Raw genomic sequence first — 20544 nt, 5'->3', positions numbered from 1 at the left:
GACAGGGTCCACCTAATCCCTGACCCCTGATCCACTCTGTGACGGGGTCCTACTCCTCCCTGCCCCCCTGACCTCCTCTATGACATGGTCCACCTCCTCCCTGCCACCCTGAATCTCTCTATCACAGAGTCCACCTAATCCATGTCCCCCTGCCCCCCTGTGTGACAGGGCCCCCCTCCTCCCCCCCTGCCCCCCTGTCAGGACTCACTTCTCCTCCAATGTTTGCCTCATGGGCCTGCAGTTTCAGGAACCTGTAGTGCGCCTGGAAATAGCAAACTAGTGTTTTCTCCTGACACTGCACTGACGGCCAGGTGCCTTCTGTTAGGAGCTCCCCATGGCCAGGTGAATACATGTGCTCCCATTAGGTGGAATATTCTCCTAGCTTGGTCAGAGGTCCTGAGCCAAGTGCTTTCCCAATCACACCACCTGGTCCTCCAACCATCCCCTTTAAGTCGAGAAATACTGTCTTCCTCGACGGATCAGAATTACTTTCCAGGATTTGAAAGCAACCATTTTCATATAAAGCTTCAATATGGGAATGAAATTCCCATTGGAAGAAAATGCTGACCAAGAGCTCCATTAATTTTTAGTGGAGTGTATTTGCTTTGCAGTATTGTTTTCTGATGTACAGCAGTGAGCCAGCTGTACATATACACGTATCTCCGCTCTTTTGGATTTCCTTCCTGTTTTGGTCACCACAGAGCACTGAGTTCCCTCAAGAGCTTTAACTCTTAAATTGGGCATGGGCGGGTGGCATGGTCCAGACACTGCTCTCCTTCCTTCTCCTCCTCTTTTTTTAAAAACTGAAGTCTAGGGGCTTCCCTGGTGGCACAGTGGTTGAGAGTCCACCTGCCGATGCAGGTGACACGGGTTCGTGCCCCGGTCCGGGAAGATCCCACATGCCGCAGAGCGGCTGGGCCCGTGAGCCATGGCCGCTGAGCCTGCGCGTCCGGAGCCTGTGCTCTGCAGCGGGAGATGCCACAGCAGTGAGAGGCCTGCGTAGCGCAAAAAAGAAAAAAAAAAAAAAATTGAAGTCTAGTTGAGTTATAATGTGTTACTTTCAGGTGTACAGCAAAGTGATTCAGTTATACACATATATCTCTAACCTTTTTCAGATTCTTTTCCCTTATAGTTTATTGCAGAATGTTGAGTATAGCTCCCTGGGCTATACAGTAGGTCCTTGTTAGTTATGTATGTTAATATAGTCGTGTGTACCTGTTACCACTAACTTATCGCTCCCCATCCTTTCAGCTTTTCATAACCATAAATGTGTTTTCTGTCTGTGAGTCTGTTTCTGTTTGTAAATAAGTTCCTTTGTATCATTTTTTCAGATTGCACATGTAAGTGATATCATGGTATTTGTCTTTCTCTGTCTGACTTCACTTAGTATGATAATCTCTAGGTCCATCCATGTTGCTGCAAATGGCATTATTTCATTCTTTTTTATGGATGAGTAGTATTCCATTGTATATATGTACCACATCCTCTTTATTCATTCATCTGATAGACGTTTAGGTTGTTTCCACGTCTTGGCTGTTGTAAACAGAGCTGCAGTGGACACTGAGGTGCGTGTATCTTTATGAATTAGAGTTTTTATCTTTTCCAGATTTATGACCAGGAGTGGGATTGCTGGGTCACATGGTAGTTCTATTTTTAGTTTTCTGAGGAACCTCCATACTGTTCTCCATAGTGGCTGCACCAATTTACATTCCCACCAACAGTGCAAGAGGGTTCCCTTTTCTCCACACCCTCTCCAGCATTTATTGTCTGTAGACTTTTTTTTTTTGTGATATGCGGGCCTCTCACTGTTGTGGCCTCTCCTGTTGCGGAGCACAAGCTCCGGACGAGCAGGCCCAGCGGCCATGGCTCACGGGCCCAGCCGCTCCGCGGCACGTGGGATCCTCCCGGACCGGGGCACGAACCCGTGTCCCTTGCATCGGCAGGCGGACTCCCAACCACTGCGCCACCAGGGAAGCCCCCTGTCTGTAGACTTTTTGATGATGGCCATTCTGACTGGTGTGAGGTGATACCTCATTGCAGTTTTGATTTGCGTTTCTCTAATGATGAGTGATGTTGAGCATTTTTTCATGTGCCTGTTGGATATCCTTTGGCTTCTTTGGAGAAATGTCTATTTAGAACTTCTGCCCGTTTTTTAATTGGGTTGTTTATTATTATTTTTGCAATTGAGCTGTATGAGCTCTTGACTTATCAATATTTTGGAAATTAATCCGTTGTTGGTTACATCATTTGCAAATGATGATATTTGCAAATATTTCTCACATTCTGTAGGTTGTTTTTTTTTGTTCATGGTTTCCTTTGCTGTGCAAAAGCTTTTAAGTTTAATTAGGTCCCATTTGTTTGTTTTTGTTTTCATTACTCTAGCAGGTGGATCCAAAAAGATACTCTGCTCTTTATGTCCTCTATAAAGTATTCAGTCTTACATTTAGGTCTTTAATCTATTTTGAGTTTATTTTTGTATATGGTGTTAGAGAATGTTGTAATTTCATTCGTTTACATGTAGCTGTCCAGTTTTCCCAGCACCATTTCTTGAAGCAGCTGTCTTTTCTCCATTGTATGCTCTTGCCTCCTTTGTCATAGATTAGGTGACCATATGTGTGTGGGTTTATCTCTGGGCTTTCTATCCTGTTCCATTGATCTGTATTTCTGTTTTTGTGCCAGTACCATACTGTCTTGATTACTGTAGCTTGGTAGTATAGTCTGAAGTCAGGGAGCCTGATTCCTCCAGCTCCGTTTTTCTTAAGATTGCTTTGGCTATTCAGGGTCTTTTGTGTCTCCATACAAGCTAAACATTTTTTGTTCTAGTTCTGTGAAAAATGCCATTGGTAATTTGATAGAGACTGCACTGAATCTGTAGATTTCCTTGGACAGTATAGTCATTTTGACAATACTGACAATGTTGACTCTTCCAATCCAAGAACATAGTATATCTTTCCATCTGTTTATGTCGTCTTTGATTTCTTTCATCAGCATCTCACAGTTTTCGGAGTACAGGTCTATTTCCTCCTTAGGTAGGTTTATTCCTAGGTATTTCATTCACTTGGATGCCATGGTAAGTGGGATTGTTTCCTTAATTTCTCCTTCTGATCTTCTGTTTTAAGTGTATAGAAATGCAACAGATTTCTGTGTATTAATTTTGTATCTGCAACTTTACTGAATTCATTGATGAACTCTAGTAGTTTTCTGGTTCCATCTTTAGGATTTTCTATGTGTAGTATCATGTCATCTGCAAACAGTGACAGATTTACTTCTTTTCCAATTTGGATTCCCTTTCTTTCTTTTTCTTCTCTGATTGCCGTGGCTAGGACTTCCAAAACTATGTTGAGAAAAAGTGGTGAGAGTGGACGTCCTTGTCTTGTTCCTGATCTTAGAGGAAATGCTTTCAGCTTTTCACTGTTGACTGTGATGTTGGCTGTGGGTTTGTCATATATGGCCTTTATGATGTTGAGGTAGGTTCCCTCTAAGCCCACTTTCTGGAGAGTTGTTATCATCAATGGGTGTTGAAACTTGTCAAAAGCTTTTTCTGCATCTATTGAAATGATCATATGGTTTTTATTCTTCAGTTTGTTGTGGTGTATCATCCTGAGTTGTGGATAGTGAAAAATCCTGCAGCCTTGGGATAAATCCCACTTGATCATGGTGTATGATCCTTTTAATGTGCTGTTGGATTCCGTTTGCTAGTATTTTGTTGAGTATTTCTGCATCTATGTTCATCAGTGATATTCACCTGTAATTTTCTCTTTTTGTGGTATCTTTGTCTGGTTTTGGTATCAGGGTGATGGTGGCGTCATAGAATGAGTTTGAGAGTGTTCCTTCATCTGCAGTTTTTGGAAGAGTTTCTGAAGGATACGTGTTAGCTCTTCTCTAAATGTCCGATAGAATTTGACTGTGAAGCCATCTGGTCATGGACTTTTGTTTGGAGTTTTTTAATCAGTTTCAATTTCAGTACTTGTGATTGGTCTGTTCATATTTTCTATTTCTTCCTGATTCAGTCTTCAGAGATTGTACCTAAGAATTTGTCCATTTCTTCTAGGTTGTCCATTTTATTGGCACATAGTTGCCTGTAGTAGTCTCTTATGATCCTTTGTATTTCTGTGGTGTCCATTGTAACTTCTCCCTTTTCATTTCTAATTTTATTGATTTGAGCCCTCTCCCTCTTTTTCTTGATGAGCCTGGCTAAAGGTTTATCAATTTTATCTTCTCAAAGAACCAGCTTTTTAGTTTCATTCATCTTTTCTGTTGTTTTCTTAGTCTCTGTGTCATTTATTTCTAGTCCGATCTTTATGATTTCTTTCCTCCTACTAACGTTAGGTTTTGTTTGTTCTTCTTTCTCTAGGTGCTTTAGGTGTAAGGTTAGGTTGTTTAAGATTTTTCCTCTTTCCTGAGGTAAGGCTGTATTGCTATAAACTTCCTTCTTAGAACCGCGTTTGCTGTGTCTCAGGTTTTGGATCACTGTGTTTTCATTGTCATTTGTCTCCAGGTATTTCTTGATTTCCTCTTTGATTTCTGCAGTGATCCATTGGTAGTTTAGTAATATATTGTTTAGCCTCCATGTGTTTGTGTTCTTTAGTTTTTTTCTTGTAGTAGATTTCTAATGTCATAGCGTTGTGGTCGGAAAAGATGCTTGATATGATTTCAATTTTCTTAAATTTACTGAGGCTCGCTTTGTGGCCCAGCATGTGATCAATCCTGGAGAATGTTCTGTGCGCACTTGAGAAGAAAGTGTGTTCTGCTTTCAGATGGAAGTTCTGTAAACATCAGTTAAGTACATCTGGTCTAATGTGTCATTTAAGGCCTATGTTTCCTTATTTTCTGTCTGGATGATCTGCCCATTGATGAAAGGGGGTGTTAAAGTCCCCCACTGTCATTGTGTTACTGTCAATTTCTCCTTTTATGGCTGTTAGCATTTGCCTTATATATTAAGGTGCTCCTGTGCTGTGTGCATACATATTTACAGTTGTTATGTCGTCTTCTTGGATTGATCCCTTGATCATTATGTAGTGTCCTTCCTTGTCTCTGGTAACATTCTTTGTTTTAAAGTCTATTTTATCTGATATGAGTATTGCTCCTCCACCTTTCTTTTGATTTCCATTTGCATGGAATGCCTTTTCCATCCCCTCACTCTCAGTCTGTATGTGTCCCTAGATCTGAAGTGGGTCTCTTGTAGGCAGCATATATACGGTCTTGTTTTTGTATCCATTTAGCCAATCTATTTCTTTTGGTTGAAGCATTTAATCTGTTTACTTTTAAGGTGATAATCAATATATATGTTCTTAGTGCCATTTTGTTAATTGTTGTGGCTTTGTTTTTGGAGGTGTTTTTTCTTCCCTTCCTCTTTTGTTCTCTTGTGATTTGATGACAAACTTTAGTGCTGTGTTTGGATTTCTTTTTCTTTTTTTGAGTGTATCTATTATAGATTTTAGGTTTGCAGTTACCATGAGGTTTTGATATAGCGGTCTGTAGATAAACAGGGTTATTTTAAGTTGCTGGTCTTTCAATTTCAGATGCATTTCCAGTATCCTGTATTTGTGGTCTCCTCTTGTCACAACTGCTAGTTTTGATATATTTGTGTGTGGATGATTTCCTACCTGTACTGTATGTTTGCCTTTACCAGTGAACTTTTCCATTCATAGTTTTCTTGTTTCTAGCTGTGTCCTTTTCGTTTGTGCCTAGAGAACTTCCTTCAGCATTTGTTGCAAAGCTGGTCTGGTGGTCCTGAATTGTCTTAGCTTTGGCTTGTCTGTAAATCTTTCGATTTCTCTGTTTTATCTGAATGAGAGCCTTGCTGGTAGAGTATTCTTGGTTTAGGTTCTTCCCTTTCATCACTTTAAATGTATCATGCCACTCCTTTCTGGTATGCAGCGTTTCTGCTGAGAAATCAGCTGATAACTGATAATCTTATAGGAATTCCCTTGTATGTTACTTGTTGCTTTTACCTTGTTGCTTTTAATATTTTTACTTTTGTCTTTAATTTTTGTCAATTTGATGACTATGTGTCTCAACGTGTTTTCCTCCTTGGGCTTATCCTGCCTGGGACTCTCTGCGCTTCCTGGACTTGGATGACTGTTTCCTTTCCCAGGTTAGAGAATTTTTCAGCTATTATCACTTCAAATATTTTCTCAGGTCCTCTCTCTCTTCTCCTGGGACCCCTAAATGCAAATGTTGGTACATTTAATGTCCCAGAGGTGTCTTAAACTGTCCTCTTTTTCATTCTTTTTTCTTCTGTTCTGCAGCACTGATTTCCACCATTCTGTCTTCCAGCTCACTTATCCATTCTTCTGCCTCAGTTATTTGCTATTGATTCCTTCTAGTGTATTTTTCATTTCAGTTATTGTACTGTTTGTCTGTTTTTTAGTTCTTCTAGGGCTTTGTCATACATTTCTTGTATCTTCTCCATCTGTGCCTCCATTCTTCTTCTGAGATCTTGGATCATCTTTACTGTCATTTCTTTGACTTCTTTTTCAGGTAGATGGCCTACTTCATCTAGTTGTTCTTCTGGGGTTTTAGCTTGTTCCTTCATCTGGGACATATTTCTCTGCCATCTCATTTTGTCTAATTTTCTGTGATGGTGGTTTCTGTTCTGCAGGCTGTAGGGTTGTAGTTCTTGCTTCTGCTGTCTGCCCCATGGTGGAGGAGTTTGTCTAAGGCTTCTGCAGGCTTCCTGGTACCTCCATTTATATTTAATGTATTATGTTAAGGCTTAAATGTGCCATTTTACTTTGTTTTCCGCTTGTCTTTTGTTCTATTTTTTCCTCCCTTCATGTAGTTTAAATTAAAACAATAATATTTCTTTTGTTAGAGTTCTGTGTGGGCGTTTGTACAGATGTTTAGTGGATGCTCCAGGCACTGCAGTCTGCACACACATAACTTCTCAAAATCTGCCGGTGTCGAGTTTTACCAGGTTGGAAACGTTACTTTCTTTTACCCTCCCATATCTATAATATAGTTATTTTATTTCACTTATATACATTGGAAACCATAAAACTTACATAATTTTTGCTTCAACCATCAAATATAATTTAGAAAACTTTGAGAGGAGAAAGAAAACCCATTATATTTACCCATATTTTTGCTCTTTCCTTGTTTTTTCTTCCTTTCTGATGTCCCAAGTTTCCATATTTTAGTGTTTCCTTTTTGTTTAGAGAATTTTACTTTAGTCATACTTCTAAGGTAGGTCTCCTGGTAAAAACTTTTCAATTTTACTTCATATGAGAATGTCTCGATTCCCCCCACCTTTTTTTTTTTTGCGGTATGTGGGCCCCTCACTGTTGTGGCCTCTCCCATTGAGGAGCACAGGCTCCGGACGCGCAGGCTCAGCGGCCATGGCTCACGGGCCTAGCCGCTCCGCGGCATGTGGGATCTTCCCGGACCGGGGCACGAACCCGTGTCCCCTGCATCGGCAGGCGGACCCTCAATCACTGCGCCACCAGGGAAGCCCTCCCCTCCATTTCTGAAGGGTATTCATGGGATACAGAATTCTGGATTGACAGTTCTTTCAGCCCATGAAAAATGTGCCACGTACTTCTGGGGCCCTGTTTCTGAGGAACTTGCTGCCATTCTGTTTTGAACCTGGAGGTAATGTGTCATTTCCCTCTGGCTACTTCTGAGATTCTTTGCTTACGGCTTTAGTTTTGACTGTGACGACTTGGTGTGGATTTCTTTGGTTTTATCTCATTTGGGGTTCACTCAGCATTTTGAATCGGAACCTTTATGCTGCTTTGCCAAATTCAGGAAACTGTCAGCCCTTTTCCTGGGAATATTTTTTTCAGCTCCCCCCTCTCTTGTTCCATGAGTATATTTTATGAAAACCGTGGGGAAGAAAGTCAAAGGAATGAATTTCAGAGGAACTCTAGATATTCCTATATTCTAGATATAGCAAGTAACGAGGTAGGAGAATTCTGGAGCCTGGGGCTCTGGGGCTCCCCCTACCCGCACTGCACAGCTGAGCTCCACCAAACTCCCTCCATGCCTCGCTCTTTCCTCAGTGCCTGGATGTCACTGTTAGTGGTTCCCAAACAAGTTTCCGTTCACCCCCTCTCAGTAAATGGTGTCACTTAGTTCAGGCCCAAATGATGACAACTAAATATAAGAAGGCATCCTGAGTCCTCTCCTTCTCACACCATGCCCACTCTAGCATTGACCTTCAGTTCCAGAATCTTTTGAGGACCTTAGCACAACAAATAAAATAAAACCACAGCTTCCTTGGTCTGACCCCAGAAATTCTGATTGGAAAAACATGTCCAATTAAAAAAATAGATATCCCTAGGAGATTTGGAAGGACAGACAGGCAAGCCTAGTTTACCCTGGTTAGTATGGAAACGAGCACAGCGCCCCTGCTTGATGCTTTCATCCCCTTGGTGTCCTTGCAGCATTTGTCACTACCCCATGGAGCCAACTGACTCGAAAATGTGTAGCCTTAACTTCCTATGTGTTCTTCCATTTGTTATAAAAGCAATTTAAAAACCCTACCAGTGGGCTTCCCTGGTGGCGCAGTGGTTGAGAGTCCGCCTGCCAATGCAGGGGACACAGGTTCGTGCCCCGGTCCGGGAGGATCCCACGTGCCGCAGAGCAGCTGGGCCTGTGAGCCGTGGTTGCTGAGCCTGCACGTCCGGAGCCTGTGCTCCGCAGCGGGAGAGGCCGCAACAGTGAGAGGCCCGCGTACCACAAAAAAAAAACCAAAACCCTACCAGTAAGCCCTACCACTAAACCTTCTACTCCACAGGTCACTAATGACACTTCCTTTTCTCCATCTGCTCCGTGCTTCCAGGGAAGGACACACAATGATTCTAACCCTGGGTGAGACCTGAAAATCTCTCCCCACTGCAGTGAACACCGTTTGCACAGATTCAGCCCCAGCAGCACCGAAATGTTTCCACTCATCAAGTTACATATTACACCAGCCTGGATAGTTAACAGAAATTTCTTTACAATTCTGTTTTTCTTAGCCATCCGATGATGCACCATGCAAAGCAGAAAGCCAACCTTTAAAACTGAGAGTTTCAATATTTTATTAAAATAGCATATTTAACCACTGTTAACCAAGAATATGTTAACTTCCCACCCCCACCAGGTGCAGCACAACACAGTAGTGATTCATTTCAAATATCCTGCATTGTGATAACCAACAGAAACATTTCAAAGTCAAATCTGCAACTAAAAACTAGACCTTGGAAAAATCCTGAATTAGAAGAAACATAAAGCCCTCAAACAGAATTTTATCTGCCCGAGAATTAATGCGGTGCGCCCCCCACCTACCTGACAATACTGCTGGGCTGCTTTTTCTTCTCTGTGCATAGTATAACGTCTCGTTTATTAGTACCCACTTTATAAATAAATCGGCATTTAATCACCCCATTTAATGTTCCTTTTCAGCTTCACAAAGAAACCAGTAAATAAAACTGTCGATGACAGTCACGACATAGGCTCTCACGGCAAGGTAAAAAATTTGAAAATACGCAGAGATGCATCAATGCTATTTTACATAAAAAGACATTTAAAAAGTGCAAGGCAAAATCTGCAGTTTAGGGGAGTTTTTAGGCACATCCATTTCTTAAAGCAAGCTTCAGAATGAATTCCAGTTTGTTCTTCATGATACCTGTTTAAGTCTTTCTTTAAAAAAAGAAAAATACATCTCCTCAAGTGTGAAACAGGGCATCTCCTGTCCCGAAAGGCGAGGTTTTCAGGTATGGCGCGTCCGTCCTTTTTTTATTCTTGCGGGCTTTGGTTTGGGGATGTACTGATTATTCGCCTGGTACTCGAGTTCTTTCCGGAAGTAGTGAATTGCTTTGTTTAACCCTTCCTCCAGCGGGACCTATTTAAAGAGAGAGCAAGAATGAGGGGCACGGCCGGGTCCCCCGAGGCTGTCTGCGCCTGTGCTGTGCACCCTGACAGGCTGCACTTGAAGGAGCTGCAGCCCCAGAGACCCACACTTCCTCCTGCAGGTTGGGACTCTGTTCCAGTTTGAATCAGTCACAAAAGGCACCCTTAATATAATGCCCACATGCGCCCTTCCTCTCAGAGGAGGAAGATGCGTGGAAGCATCCGTATCCAATCCACATGCCTGATTCTCTGGGTGACACTTACTCTCTGTACTTTCACCCCTGGGGACCCTCATAATTTAGAGCTGCCCTGCAGCAAACAGGAAACGGAAACCGAATCAGCTGCCCATGTCCTCTCTGCGGACATGACCTCTAGACTGAGACCTGTAGGAAAGGAATGCACCAGCCACGCCCAGCCTCGGGGCGGGGGGGGGGGGGTGGGGGGGGGTAGGAACCGTCAGCCTGGGAGACAGGCAGCCCGAGCCTGGCGAGGCCACACCAACTAGCCTGATGGACTCCAAGGGCGACAGACAGAAAGGAGGGGAGGCCCCTACCCCCTTCAGCCTCTCCCACTCCCACCCTGCTCCACCTGCGTAGGAACTGGGGTGGATGAGCTCGCCCACATCATTGGCATCGTGGCTGGCCCTGCACGGCCATGACACCCTGGCTGAGTGAACAGAGGCAAGGCAGGGCTACCTCGGGCCAAGCCATTCCCTGTTAACAGAGAACAAGGGACACAGGCTACAAGCACCATGTGGGCCTGGAGAGAACACTGCTGGGGCCACCCAGATCCCCAGGCCACCCCACGTGGCAGTACCCCCAGGGAACATAGTGCAGGGGTGGAACCACCCCCCACTTACCACTGGCTCCCACCCCAGCATCAGCTTTGCTTTCTTGATGTCTGGTTTTCTTTTCTGGGGGTCATCCTGGGCTTCAGAGAGAAACTGAATTTCACTCCCGCTGCCTGTGTTGTTGAAAAAAGGTGAGAATCAGGAACCACTGGGATGCGACTCTCCACATACATCGAAGGCAAGGCCCACCAGCGCAGGTACACAGGTGCAGACGGAGGGCTGTGTCCCAAGTCACTTCACCACCCCCTCCCCCCGGGGACGGTGCTGCTGGCCCACCAGCGCAGGTACGCAGATGGAGTGCTGTGTCCCAAGTCACGTCGCCCCCCCCCCAAGGAATGTGCTGCTGGCCCACCCGCACAGGGATACAGGTGCAGATGGAGTGCTGGGTTCCAAGTCACCTTGCCACCCCCACCCCCCCCAGCGACAGCTGGCCCACCAGTGCCAGGTACACAGGTGCAGATAGAGTGCTGTATCCCAAGTCACCTCGCCCCCCCCCCGCCACCCCCCCGGGGAATGTGCTGCTGGCCCACCCGCGCAGGTACACAGGTGCAGATGGAGGGCTGTGTCCCAAGTCACCTCGCCCCCTCCTACCCCCGGGGACGGTGCTGCTGGCCCACCAGCGCAGGTACACAGGTACAGATGGAGTCCTGTGTCCCAAGTCACCTAGCCCCCACCCCCGGGGACAGCTGGCCCACCAGCGCAGGCACATGGAGTGCTGTATCCAAAGTCACCTCCCCCCCAGGGAATGTGCTGCTAGCCCACCAGCGCAGGTACACAGGTGCAGATGGAGGGCTGTGTCCCAAGTCACCTCCCCCCCGCCCCGGGAATGTGCTGCTGGCCACACAGCACTTGGCAAGGGCAGGACACCAGCCTGCACCACCCCAAGGGGAAGGAGAGGGCAGGCCCAACGCACACCATCCCCCTCAGCAGCACAGCCGCGTGCCCACTGCCACCAGGGGGGCTGTGACCCTGCTGCCCTGCAGGAGCCCCTCACCTGCAGCCAAGCTCCCTTCAGCCCATCTAACGGGCAGAGTGCCAGGGAGTGACCGTCGGCCAGCCCAGGCTGACACCTTACGAGGCCCTGCCACCTACACCCTGCCCGAGCCACCCTGCTGGACAAACCTCAAGCAGAAGGACAGAAGCCCGGCTGCTCCAGCTTCCTAGGACCAACAGACGGAAGCCAGCACAGTAACCACTGGCCAGGCCTGCAGAGGGAGCCCCCAGCCCTGGTCACAGGATCTGGAGCGAATAAAACAGCTGCCGCCTGAAGCCAGGGGTCTGGGTCGATGTGTTACACAGCCATCCACCCAGGCTCCGGCCAAGCTTCCCAACCTCCACGTGAGCACGAGCGCCTGAGGAGTCGCCAAACGCGGATTCTGACCCGGGAGACACGGGCAGGGTGTGTGACTCTGCCTTTCTAACAAGTGCCTGATGGGGACGAAGATGCTGTGGTTTTCATCTCAGCAGGACCATCCCCTGTCCTGTCCGACTGTCCGGGCTGGACAGTGCCAGGAAGGACAACTGCAGAGAATCCAGCCTGCTAAGGTGCAGGGTCTAGACAGGCCCACATCACGCTCGCCTGGCCCAGCCAACCCCACTCCAATCTGGTTGTGTCTGGACACTGATTTCTTGATCAAACCTGGGAAGCAGACACCCCCCAACCCGAGCCCCAGGAACCTGACCCTGTGACCAAGGGCACAGCCCGTAGACACCGGCAGCCCACAGCTGGCTGAAAACGCAGACTTCTCATGGCTTAAGAGCACACGCCCTCTCGGGGGCCACGCCCAGTGTCCACACTGCCTGCAACACCCCGTGGCCAGGTTGGCCAGAACTGCACATGGAACCTAAAACTCGCCACCGGATTCCACCAGAATCACACAAGCCCCAGTGTCGCTCTCCCGCTCCCTGAAATCCTGGGCAGAACTGCCGACCCCAATCACGTCTCGAGCACAGAGGTCAGATGTACCATTTCTGCTCCACACAGACCTTGTCACAAGGGTGAACAAAGCTGGGCCCCTCCCCACACCCCTTCATCTTTCCGTCACTTAGAATCCCAAAACGGTGAGGCCCTCCTGATCCAGTTCTGCTTTTCATCCAATTCGATTAGCGTGTCTTAATTACCCACCGTCCAGGCGAGGCGTTATTAACCGACAGGGTAAGCGCAGCCGGTCACACGTAGGAAGGCCTCTGTCCTACTTACCAACGAGGTTTTTAATTAGCTGAGCGAATTCCAGGATCGTGTGTTCTTCCGGGTTCCCCTAAGGAAGAAAGGTCTCTGGTTAGAGGTGTAAACGCAACGGCGACTCCACGCCCTCCCGCACCACATGCGCGCCATCCCCGACGCCAGGGGGCAGGGGCAGGGTCAGCAGACGCCCGCCTGTAGAGCGGCATCAGGGCGCTGCGTCCCCTGGCCCAGGCACGGGACGGTTTCCAGGCGCAAAGGTACTGTAGGCTCGGTGTCGCTCTACAGGAAAGCCTGGTTCTGCGAGCTCAGCTCTCCCAGGACACTCTTGCTTGCCCCCGGGGCCGCCATGCTCCCCCCCTCGGTGATGAAGACACGTGAGACTGGACCGGAGTCCCAACAGACGCGAAACGCGCTCGCAAGGGGGCCCTGGGCAGCCGGTGCGAGAGACAGGATGTGGCTCTATGGCGGGCTTACTTTGGGGGGGCCTCTGAACGCCCCTCCTCCTCTTCCTGCCATGGTACCTTCCAGCAGCCACGGCCCCTCCCCTCCCCGAGCGTGCTCGTCCCGTGAGAGCGCACCATGAAGTCTGGCAACAGTACGTCCCCACACTCTTCATCCCCAATCTCCTGGTTTCGTCTGAGACCAAAGGTAAAAGAGGCAGGAAGGGACCCTAGGCCTAATTATGAGCACCCCGGGGCTACCGGCAGGCACGCCCCTGACACAAGACAGGTTTCTACAGGAGTCGGACACTCCAGCACGGCCCTGTGCAAAGAGGCGAGAACAACGCAGCACTAAAGCGGGGGGTGGCTGCTTGGGGCGCCCACTAAGACGCACACCTGGAAGGGCGAGAAGTGAAGACACAGGTAAGGGCGGTGAAGGCTCAAGATGAAGTGAGGATGCACGAGACACGGCTTCTGCTGGTTAAGCCCGTTCCTTTGAAAATGCATGAAAACAGCGCTGGCTGGGTGCTTGCGGCCGCCGGGACCCATAAATTGGTCAAAGGTCCCACAGGGAGTGACCTCTCCAGGGCCCGTCCTTTGCTGTTGGTAGGAACTCCCGCCCAACCCAGGAGAAATGAACGTTCCAGAGCGTGCTTCAGACTGCCGGTCATGAAGAAAAGTACAAGGAACGGTTTGCAAGTGAAGTGCTTTCAAGAAATTAGCAGGCACGCCCACACCTGTGAGCTTAGCCCCTCCTAGGGAGGGGAGGTGGCCGAGGAGATCGAGGTGCGCCCACACCTGTGAGCTTAGCCCCTGCTAGGGAGGGGAGGTGGCCGAGGAGATCGAGGTGGTGAGAGGGGAGGGGCTCCCCCACTGAGCGGGGCGGGGGGTGGGCTCGGGTCAGCTGCCATCGGCAGAAGTGGGCCGTCGAGAATGACAGGCAGTCTACACTGGACACCTCGCATTTTAAACGGGGTGGAATGAAACCATTCAGGAGACAGTGACCAAAAGGGTCCGAGGGCTCTAGCCCAACCTGATCCCTGGAAGAGCTGGAGAGGAGACTGGGGAAGTCCTGGGGAAGCTGTCACATCACAGGGGAATAGACCAGCTCTGGCGGGGGGGGGGGGGGGGGGCGGGTGCCCATGGAGAAGGCAGGACAGTGGGCGGGCACACACAGGATGAGGTTTTACCTCTAAACAGAAGGAAAAACGTTCTGCCAGGGAGAACCGGCCGAAGACAGGACAAACTGCTCTGCAGAGAAACACCTCCTCCAGCGCCAAGAGTGAGCGAGGCCGGATCAGAGATCAGGCCGGTTCTGCTCCCTCCCGGGAGTGTCTGCGCTGCAGGAAGTGCGGGAGGAAGCGGCACGAAGGGGGTCTGGGCGCTCGCAGACGTGACAGTGAGGGAAACTGGCTTAGCCACTCCATCTTCTACAGCCCCAGAAAGCAAGCCTTATCGAGCCCAACTGCACATTCAGTGATGGACAAAGGACACCCAGAACGTCACCTCCAGCCACTGAAGGCTTCACGCATTTCTAGACCTGGCCCTTCCGGTGGGTGGAGCGGGGTTAGTTTATCACGTGGCTCAGCCACGTGTCCCAGATCTTCTTTGTGGACTCGTTTTGTTCTATTCCGTGGATCTTCCTCTAGTGTTGGGCAAGCGACACACAGGCACGTGCCCTAAGCGTGCTGCCGGCGAATGAGCCAGGCAGGAAGCCGCCTGCTGGGGAGGGAGGGGGCAGAGGGAGGGACTCACCAGGTTGACGGGGCTGCTGACGTTGCTGTTCATGAGTGCCACGAGGCCGTTCACCAGGTCGCTGGAAGAGAGGGGAGGCTGCTCAGGTGCCCGCCGAGGCCCGCAGGTGCCGAGCATCGGACACTAGCCGGCCACCTCCCGGAAGGAAACCAAAACCCCCACGGGAGACTGGACGTCAAAATAAAACCCTGCACCTAGAGGGCGCAGAGGATGCTCCAGTGTTTGCAGAGGGGATGATGTGGCGTCTGGGATCTGCCTCCTGTGGGAGGGTGGAGGCAGATGGCTGAGCAGGAGATAGGGCTGAGTTCCCTACTTTGTATATTTCTGAAGTCCTTCGGCAATTAAAAAATGAAAATAAAGTAGGCACACACCCCAAAAAAGATGGCGTTTATGCAAGTTTCTGAGGAAAGTCCATGTTTAACGGGAACCCAGGTAGTCAGCCCATATGGAAAAGCAGATGGTTTTTTTAAAAATAAGGTCTCCTGCAATGGAAGAACTCCAGTATGTAAGTCTCCTACTGGCAAATCACAGAGAAAGCCAGACAGCCGAGTGTTGAAACCAGCTCCCTGGACCTCCGGCCCCTCACCTCCCCCCAGGAACCCCCGCACCCGGATGGGACGGCCGGGGGCGTCTGGGTGTTGCAGACGGATGGTGAGCGAGTGGGCCGTGAGGGTGACGGTCAAGAGGCAAATTTTCCGCTTACCAAGGTTTGGTTCTTATTTTCAGAAGCGTTAAAGGGTGGTTCTGTCAAAAAAAAGTGACTTCATAAAAATGACACCTGGCTGCTACGCGAGCGTTTTACTAAAAGTCATAAGTCACTTTGACCAGCTGTGTCTCACGAGGCTGTGAGGGTTCCTTCTGCTCCGGGGATGCAAATGCGGCCGCCTGGAACCCTCTTCCCTCCTCCACCATAACCAGCAAGGAGCAGGTTACTGTGCCAAACTTCCAAAAGAAAACCTCAGGTTTTCCTTTCCTTTTCCCTGAGAAACAATCTGGGGGTGGGGGTGGGGTTATTTAGCAAACAAATGATTTTCTGGGTTTTTGCTTACAACCAATGGGCATTTTATAGGAACACGCCTAAAGTCCGCTCTGCTCTCACGGATCAAGCACAGATGCAAAGAACCGCTGACTTGAGAAGATTCCTCGCTTCTAGAAACTGGCAAAAATCCCTTCATCACTATAGCCGTTAACGACCACATCCCAACACATCCTCTGACAGCACACGTCTCTGCATATTTGGAAAAGACGTTAAAATGTGCCATTCAGTAGCATCCACAAACATTTTTAATGGGGGGGGTCCATATTAAGCTGGAAGGTGACGGACACTTATGTAATCATCCTGGGGGGGAGGGGCATGCATCTTTCATGCAAAAAAACTGGCAACTTTTAAGGCCAAAAGTGCACAGATCACATCCATTTAACCTGAAGCTCTTTAAAAGTGTCATTCTGACAAAGTGACTTTTTAAGACAACACAGCATGCCTCCGTGATGGGGTGAGGACGTAACCTGGCCACGAGAGCACCAAGCACGGTTATGCCAGGATGTCAGCACACACGCCACCCAGAGACCGCAACGGTCACCCAGAAACGGTGCAACGCTACCGCAGGGCAACCGTGGATTTTGGAAATGGGTGATTTAGTTCAGTAAGTACAGATCCGAACATTGTGCATTTTTAACCGTGAAGTAAAAGAGCCTCAGCTTCTACAAAATAGCTTGTTTAAAACAGCCCAGCGTTGGCAAGTTAACTCTCTGGGCCAAGCCTCGAACAATGGAGCGCGAAAGCCGGGAAAGCGCCTTCCCTGAGTCTGGTGACGTCGGGGAGCCTCAGCACGTCAGAGCCCACTACCTCGAGATGTGAGACCAGACGGCGCGGCCTCACGGAGAGAGGGTTTGCCCGAAGGGCCCCCAACACCACTTCTAGTGACTCCACTGAGGTCCCTTCCAGGCTGCACCCTGGCATCTGGGTGGGTGACGGGGCGCGTGGACCGTGCAGGCCGGCCAGCGAGGCACGTCCTGTCGGGGATGGAATGCAGCCCGCGCATCACTCGATGCTTAAAGGATTTTAATCACCAGCAAAAAGCAAGCACCTGAGAGGCTACTTTAAATGAATTCTGTATCTGATGCCTTTGAAATAGTAAGAACGGGTTGAAACTGATGCCCCTTTCACTGCACGGTCTCTGGAATACTCCACCAGGTGGTAAGGCTGGAGGAGGCTGGGGGCCTTGATGAGGCCATTGGAGGAGATTCAACGCGACTAAGACGTCAAGACCCCCCCCACACCTCGAGAAAGGGCGCACACGGGGGCCGGGTGAGGGCAGGCGGGGTGGACACGTGTCACGATGAGAAGATGGTACCCGAGCGCAGGATCCCAGGAGCACGGTCCCCACACAGACATGGGCCGCAATTGCTTCCTTGCAGCGCACGGCTCCCGAGTGAAGTGCTCTGACATGAGAACAGGCCGGCTAGCTCCTGGCTGAATCCCTTCTTAGACTATTTGGGCAACAAAGTGGGCCAGTGACGTGACGGTCCCAGGCTTTTGCCCTGCTGGGCAAGATACTAACCGATGGGGAGAGAAAAACCACTGTTCATTTTAAGACACTTACTCAGCTTTCTTTTGGGCTAAATGTGAAAATCCACAAACACTTGCAGGAAAAAAAAAATCTACAGTGGTTGTGTTTAATTTTTTTTTTTTCTTTTAAACCAGGAAAAAATTGGTGTGTTGCTCGGGCCGAGGTGGGGTGGGAGCCCCCCAAGACCTGCCACCACTTCGCCCGACAGCATCCCTGGGGTGGCCGCAGGCCCCAGGGACAGCATTTTCTGATGGACAGGCACTCCAGGGTATTTGTACTGAAAAGTGCAAATATACAGTCCCAAAACACACAACTAGATTTTCCAATGATTCAGGACACCACAGACCTATGCAGAATTCACCACTGTGCCACGTGGGACGTATTTTGGTAGATGTAACTGCTCATATAATAACTCTTCTCTCAGAACCAAACCGCACTTTAAAACTTGCCACCAACCGAACTGGCCGACGACAGACTAGACTGAGGAGGGCTACCAAGAAATCAGTGAATGTGACCCTGTGAGACCGTTCAACCAAGATCTTAAAATACCTTTATCTACATTAAGTTCGGGCACAAAATTTGTCAGCATTAGGCCACCTGACCTTCTTAATGATGACAACCTTGTCCACCCCAGAAGGCACATCTAAAGGGTCTGATTTCGGCATCTGCAGGTGTGCTGCAAGCCTGAGGCCGTCACCTCACTGGCCTGAACTGGAGGCCCTGGGTGACCCTCGGGGCCGGCAGCTTGGCCGACAAGACACTAGGTGGCAGCAGGAGACCAGCACATCCGACCTCTATTGGCAGAGAACCGGGATAGGGGGGCGCCCACGGGATGAGCAGAACTAACCGTCAACCCAGCTGCTTCACCGGAATGAAAACAGCAAAACGAACAAGTGACCCAGATGGGACTGGACGGCCCTCGCCCGCCTGGGGGTCTTACCTGACGTACTGGAAGGCCCTTGTCTGCGACCCGGATCCGTACACCTGCGGGGAGACCACACGGAGGGTCCCGGAACCGCGGACTGCACGGGAGCCTTCAACCACCAGGGGCGTAGCCTGACCTCAGCCCTGACAACCCCAGGGTCCAGCTGCGCCAGGCCCTCCACCAGGCCCGGGGCCTCACCCAGGGGCACCCTGAGGCGCCCTGTGGACAGAGACGCCCCCGGGCACAGTCATAGGCCAAGAGCACGGCGGGAGAGGCCTCTGCAGGCAGGCCCTGAGCCCGAGGCACCAGAGTGTCTGCAGCTCAGGGAGCAGGGTGACCTGGGCCCCGTGCAGGGTCACGGCTCCCGTGTGTTCCCTCCACGCACCGCCCCCTCCCTCCCTCCCTCCAAGGGCAGCGGGGACTTCTGACTTCAGGGCAGCCCCCCCACCACGCCCACCCGCCACCCACCGTGAGCGGCTCCCCCTGCAGCGCCTGCAGGATGAAGTTGCTGACCACCCGGCCGTCGTTCATGTGCATTCGGGGTCCGAAAGTGTTGAAGATCCTGGCCACGCGCACCTCCACGCCTTCCTGCAACACAGAAGAGGGTGAGCCCGGCGCCCCACAGGTACCTCTGCTCTTCCTTCCAGACACAGGTGCTTTTCCGTCCTGATGAGATGCTCTGTTCTCTGTAATCAAATCTGGAGGCTGCAAGTTACACCAAACTCACGTGAGCCCCGATTCCCACCACCTTGAGGCCCACAGCATGAAACGTGCTGCAGAAACCTGAGAGACAGTTAAACAGTGCAAGGGGTTAATGATGGGTGTACATTTTCCCCCAGTAAATAAATTCTACTTTCTTAACTAGGACCGTGCTATGCATCTCTTTCACATAATATTTTGTATAAATTTATCACTCAACAGAGATGTAAATGTTACTGAATGTTTAATAGCTGATTTGAAGAAAAACAAGAGAGCACTTTGTCCTGGGAAAGGAGGGGCAGGTGAGGGTTCCGAAAAGGCTACACTGTACCTACTACATTCCCCAGTCTGTTCTGCTGGAAAACTCACCCGTTCAGTGAAAAACCAAAGGCAGTCTGGCACCTGACACAGGCTACGTACAGCTAAACAGCCCGGGAAGACGCCAACGTACACTGTTCACAAAAACGGGCGTTCCAGACCTTCCCAGACTTGCCCTCTTGTACTTTTAATGTTTCTATTGTTATTACAATAAACATCTCTTACTTTTGTAATTGGGGAAAGCATATTTTCAAACATGTAGTCAAGGAAAGTATATTTTATTAAACCCCGAAAGCCTTCTGCAAACTATCTTGCTTAATTATCAATTTCACAGACTGCTTTGTCAGTGATAAAAAGTTAAATGTTTCCATCACACTCTGAATCAGCGGACTCTTACAGCAATCCATCACCCATCAGGCAACAGACGCGCATCTCCGGGTGTCAGAGGGCTGGTGGGGTGGGCTGTGAGCCCCAGGGCTCAGTGGCCAGGCCGTGCCGTCGGTCTCTCCTCACCGGGAGAGCGGGAGCGGGCGGGGCTCACGTACAAGTCAGCCTCAGCACAGGCCCGGTGATGACTGCTTAGCTGCTGCCGGGGTCCTGCTAGTCGGTACAGTTCTTTCCTGACTCTACGTACCAGAGCCGGGGCAGGCTGGGAACCTGAGGGACCCGTAGCTGATGGGGCTGATTTAGCACAGAATTTCTCCACTGTAAGTACGGCGAGTGGACGGCCATGGGCTGCGGCATCCCTAGGGCCCCAGCAGGCCTCCCAGTGGCTGGAGCTGCCAGCCGCCTCCGCCCCCAGCGGCCTCATCTAGGCCTCCACGTGTGCCAGCGTGCAGTGGCTGGCAGGTGTGGACCCAGCGCAGTTAGCTTTCAGAAACCGGAGCTGCCACATTTCTGCCAAGCCCCAGCAATGCACCATCAAGCCTTCCCAAGGGCATTCAGACTCCTAGGCCTACGATGTG

The 20544-nt window shown here is 49.8% G+C and overlaps 1 protein-coding gene across 16 annotated transcripts in view; it reads right to left on the bottom strand.

Annotated features, from left to right (window-relative positions):
- Positions 1-9012: 9012 nt before the first annotated feature.
- Positions 9013-20544, bottom strand: part of UXS1 (UDP-glucuronate decarboxylase 1) — a 74589-nt gene continuing 63057 nt past the window's right edge. For 10 of the 16 annotated variants that reach the window (XM_033401670.2, XM_033401668.2, XM_033401669.2 and 7 more), the window contains 6 exons: positions 19031-19267; positions 18578-18621; positions 15068-15128; positions 12888-12945; positions 10697-10800; positions 9013-9829 (listed from right to left, as the gene is read on the bottom strand). In XM_033401670.2, coding sequence (XP_033257561.1) covers positions 9698-9829; positions 10697-10800; positions 12888-12945; positions 15068-15128; positions 18578-18621; positions 19031-19267 — 636 coding nt within the window. In that variant the 3' untranslated portion in view covers positions 9013-9697. Of the gene's footprint in view, positions 9830-10694; positions 10801-12887; positions 12946-15067; positions 15812-18577; positions 18622-19030; positions 19268-20544 lie in introns of those variants that run through there. The other 6 variants (XM_004277722.2, XM_004277721.2, XR_004475615.2 and 3 more) reach the window with 5 other exon arrangements.

The sequence above is a fragment of the Orcinus orca genome, chromosome 13, assembly GCF_937001465.1.
Source record: "Orcinus orca chromosome 13, mOrcOrc1.1, whole genome shotgun sequence".
NCBI lineage: Eukaryota > Metazoa > Chordata > Mammalia > Artiodactyla > Delphinidae > Orcinus > Orcinus orca.
The sequence above is the reverse complement of the archived record's forward strand: the minus strand, read 5'-3'. Positions and strand labels throughout refer to the sequence as shown.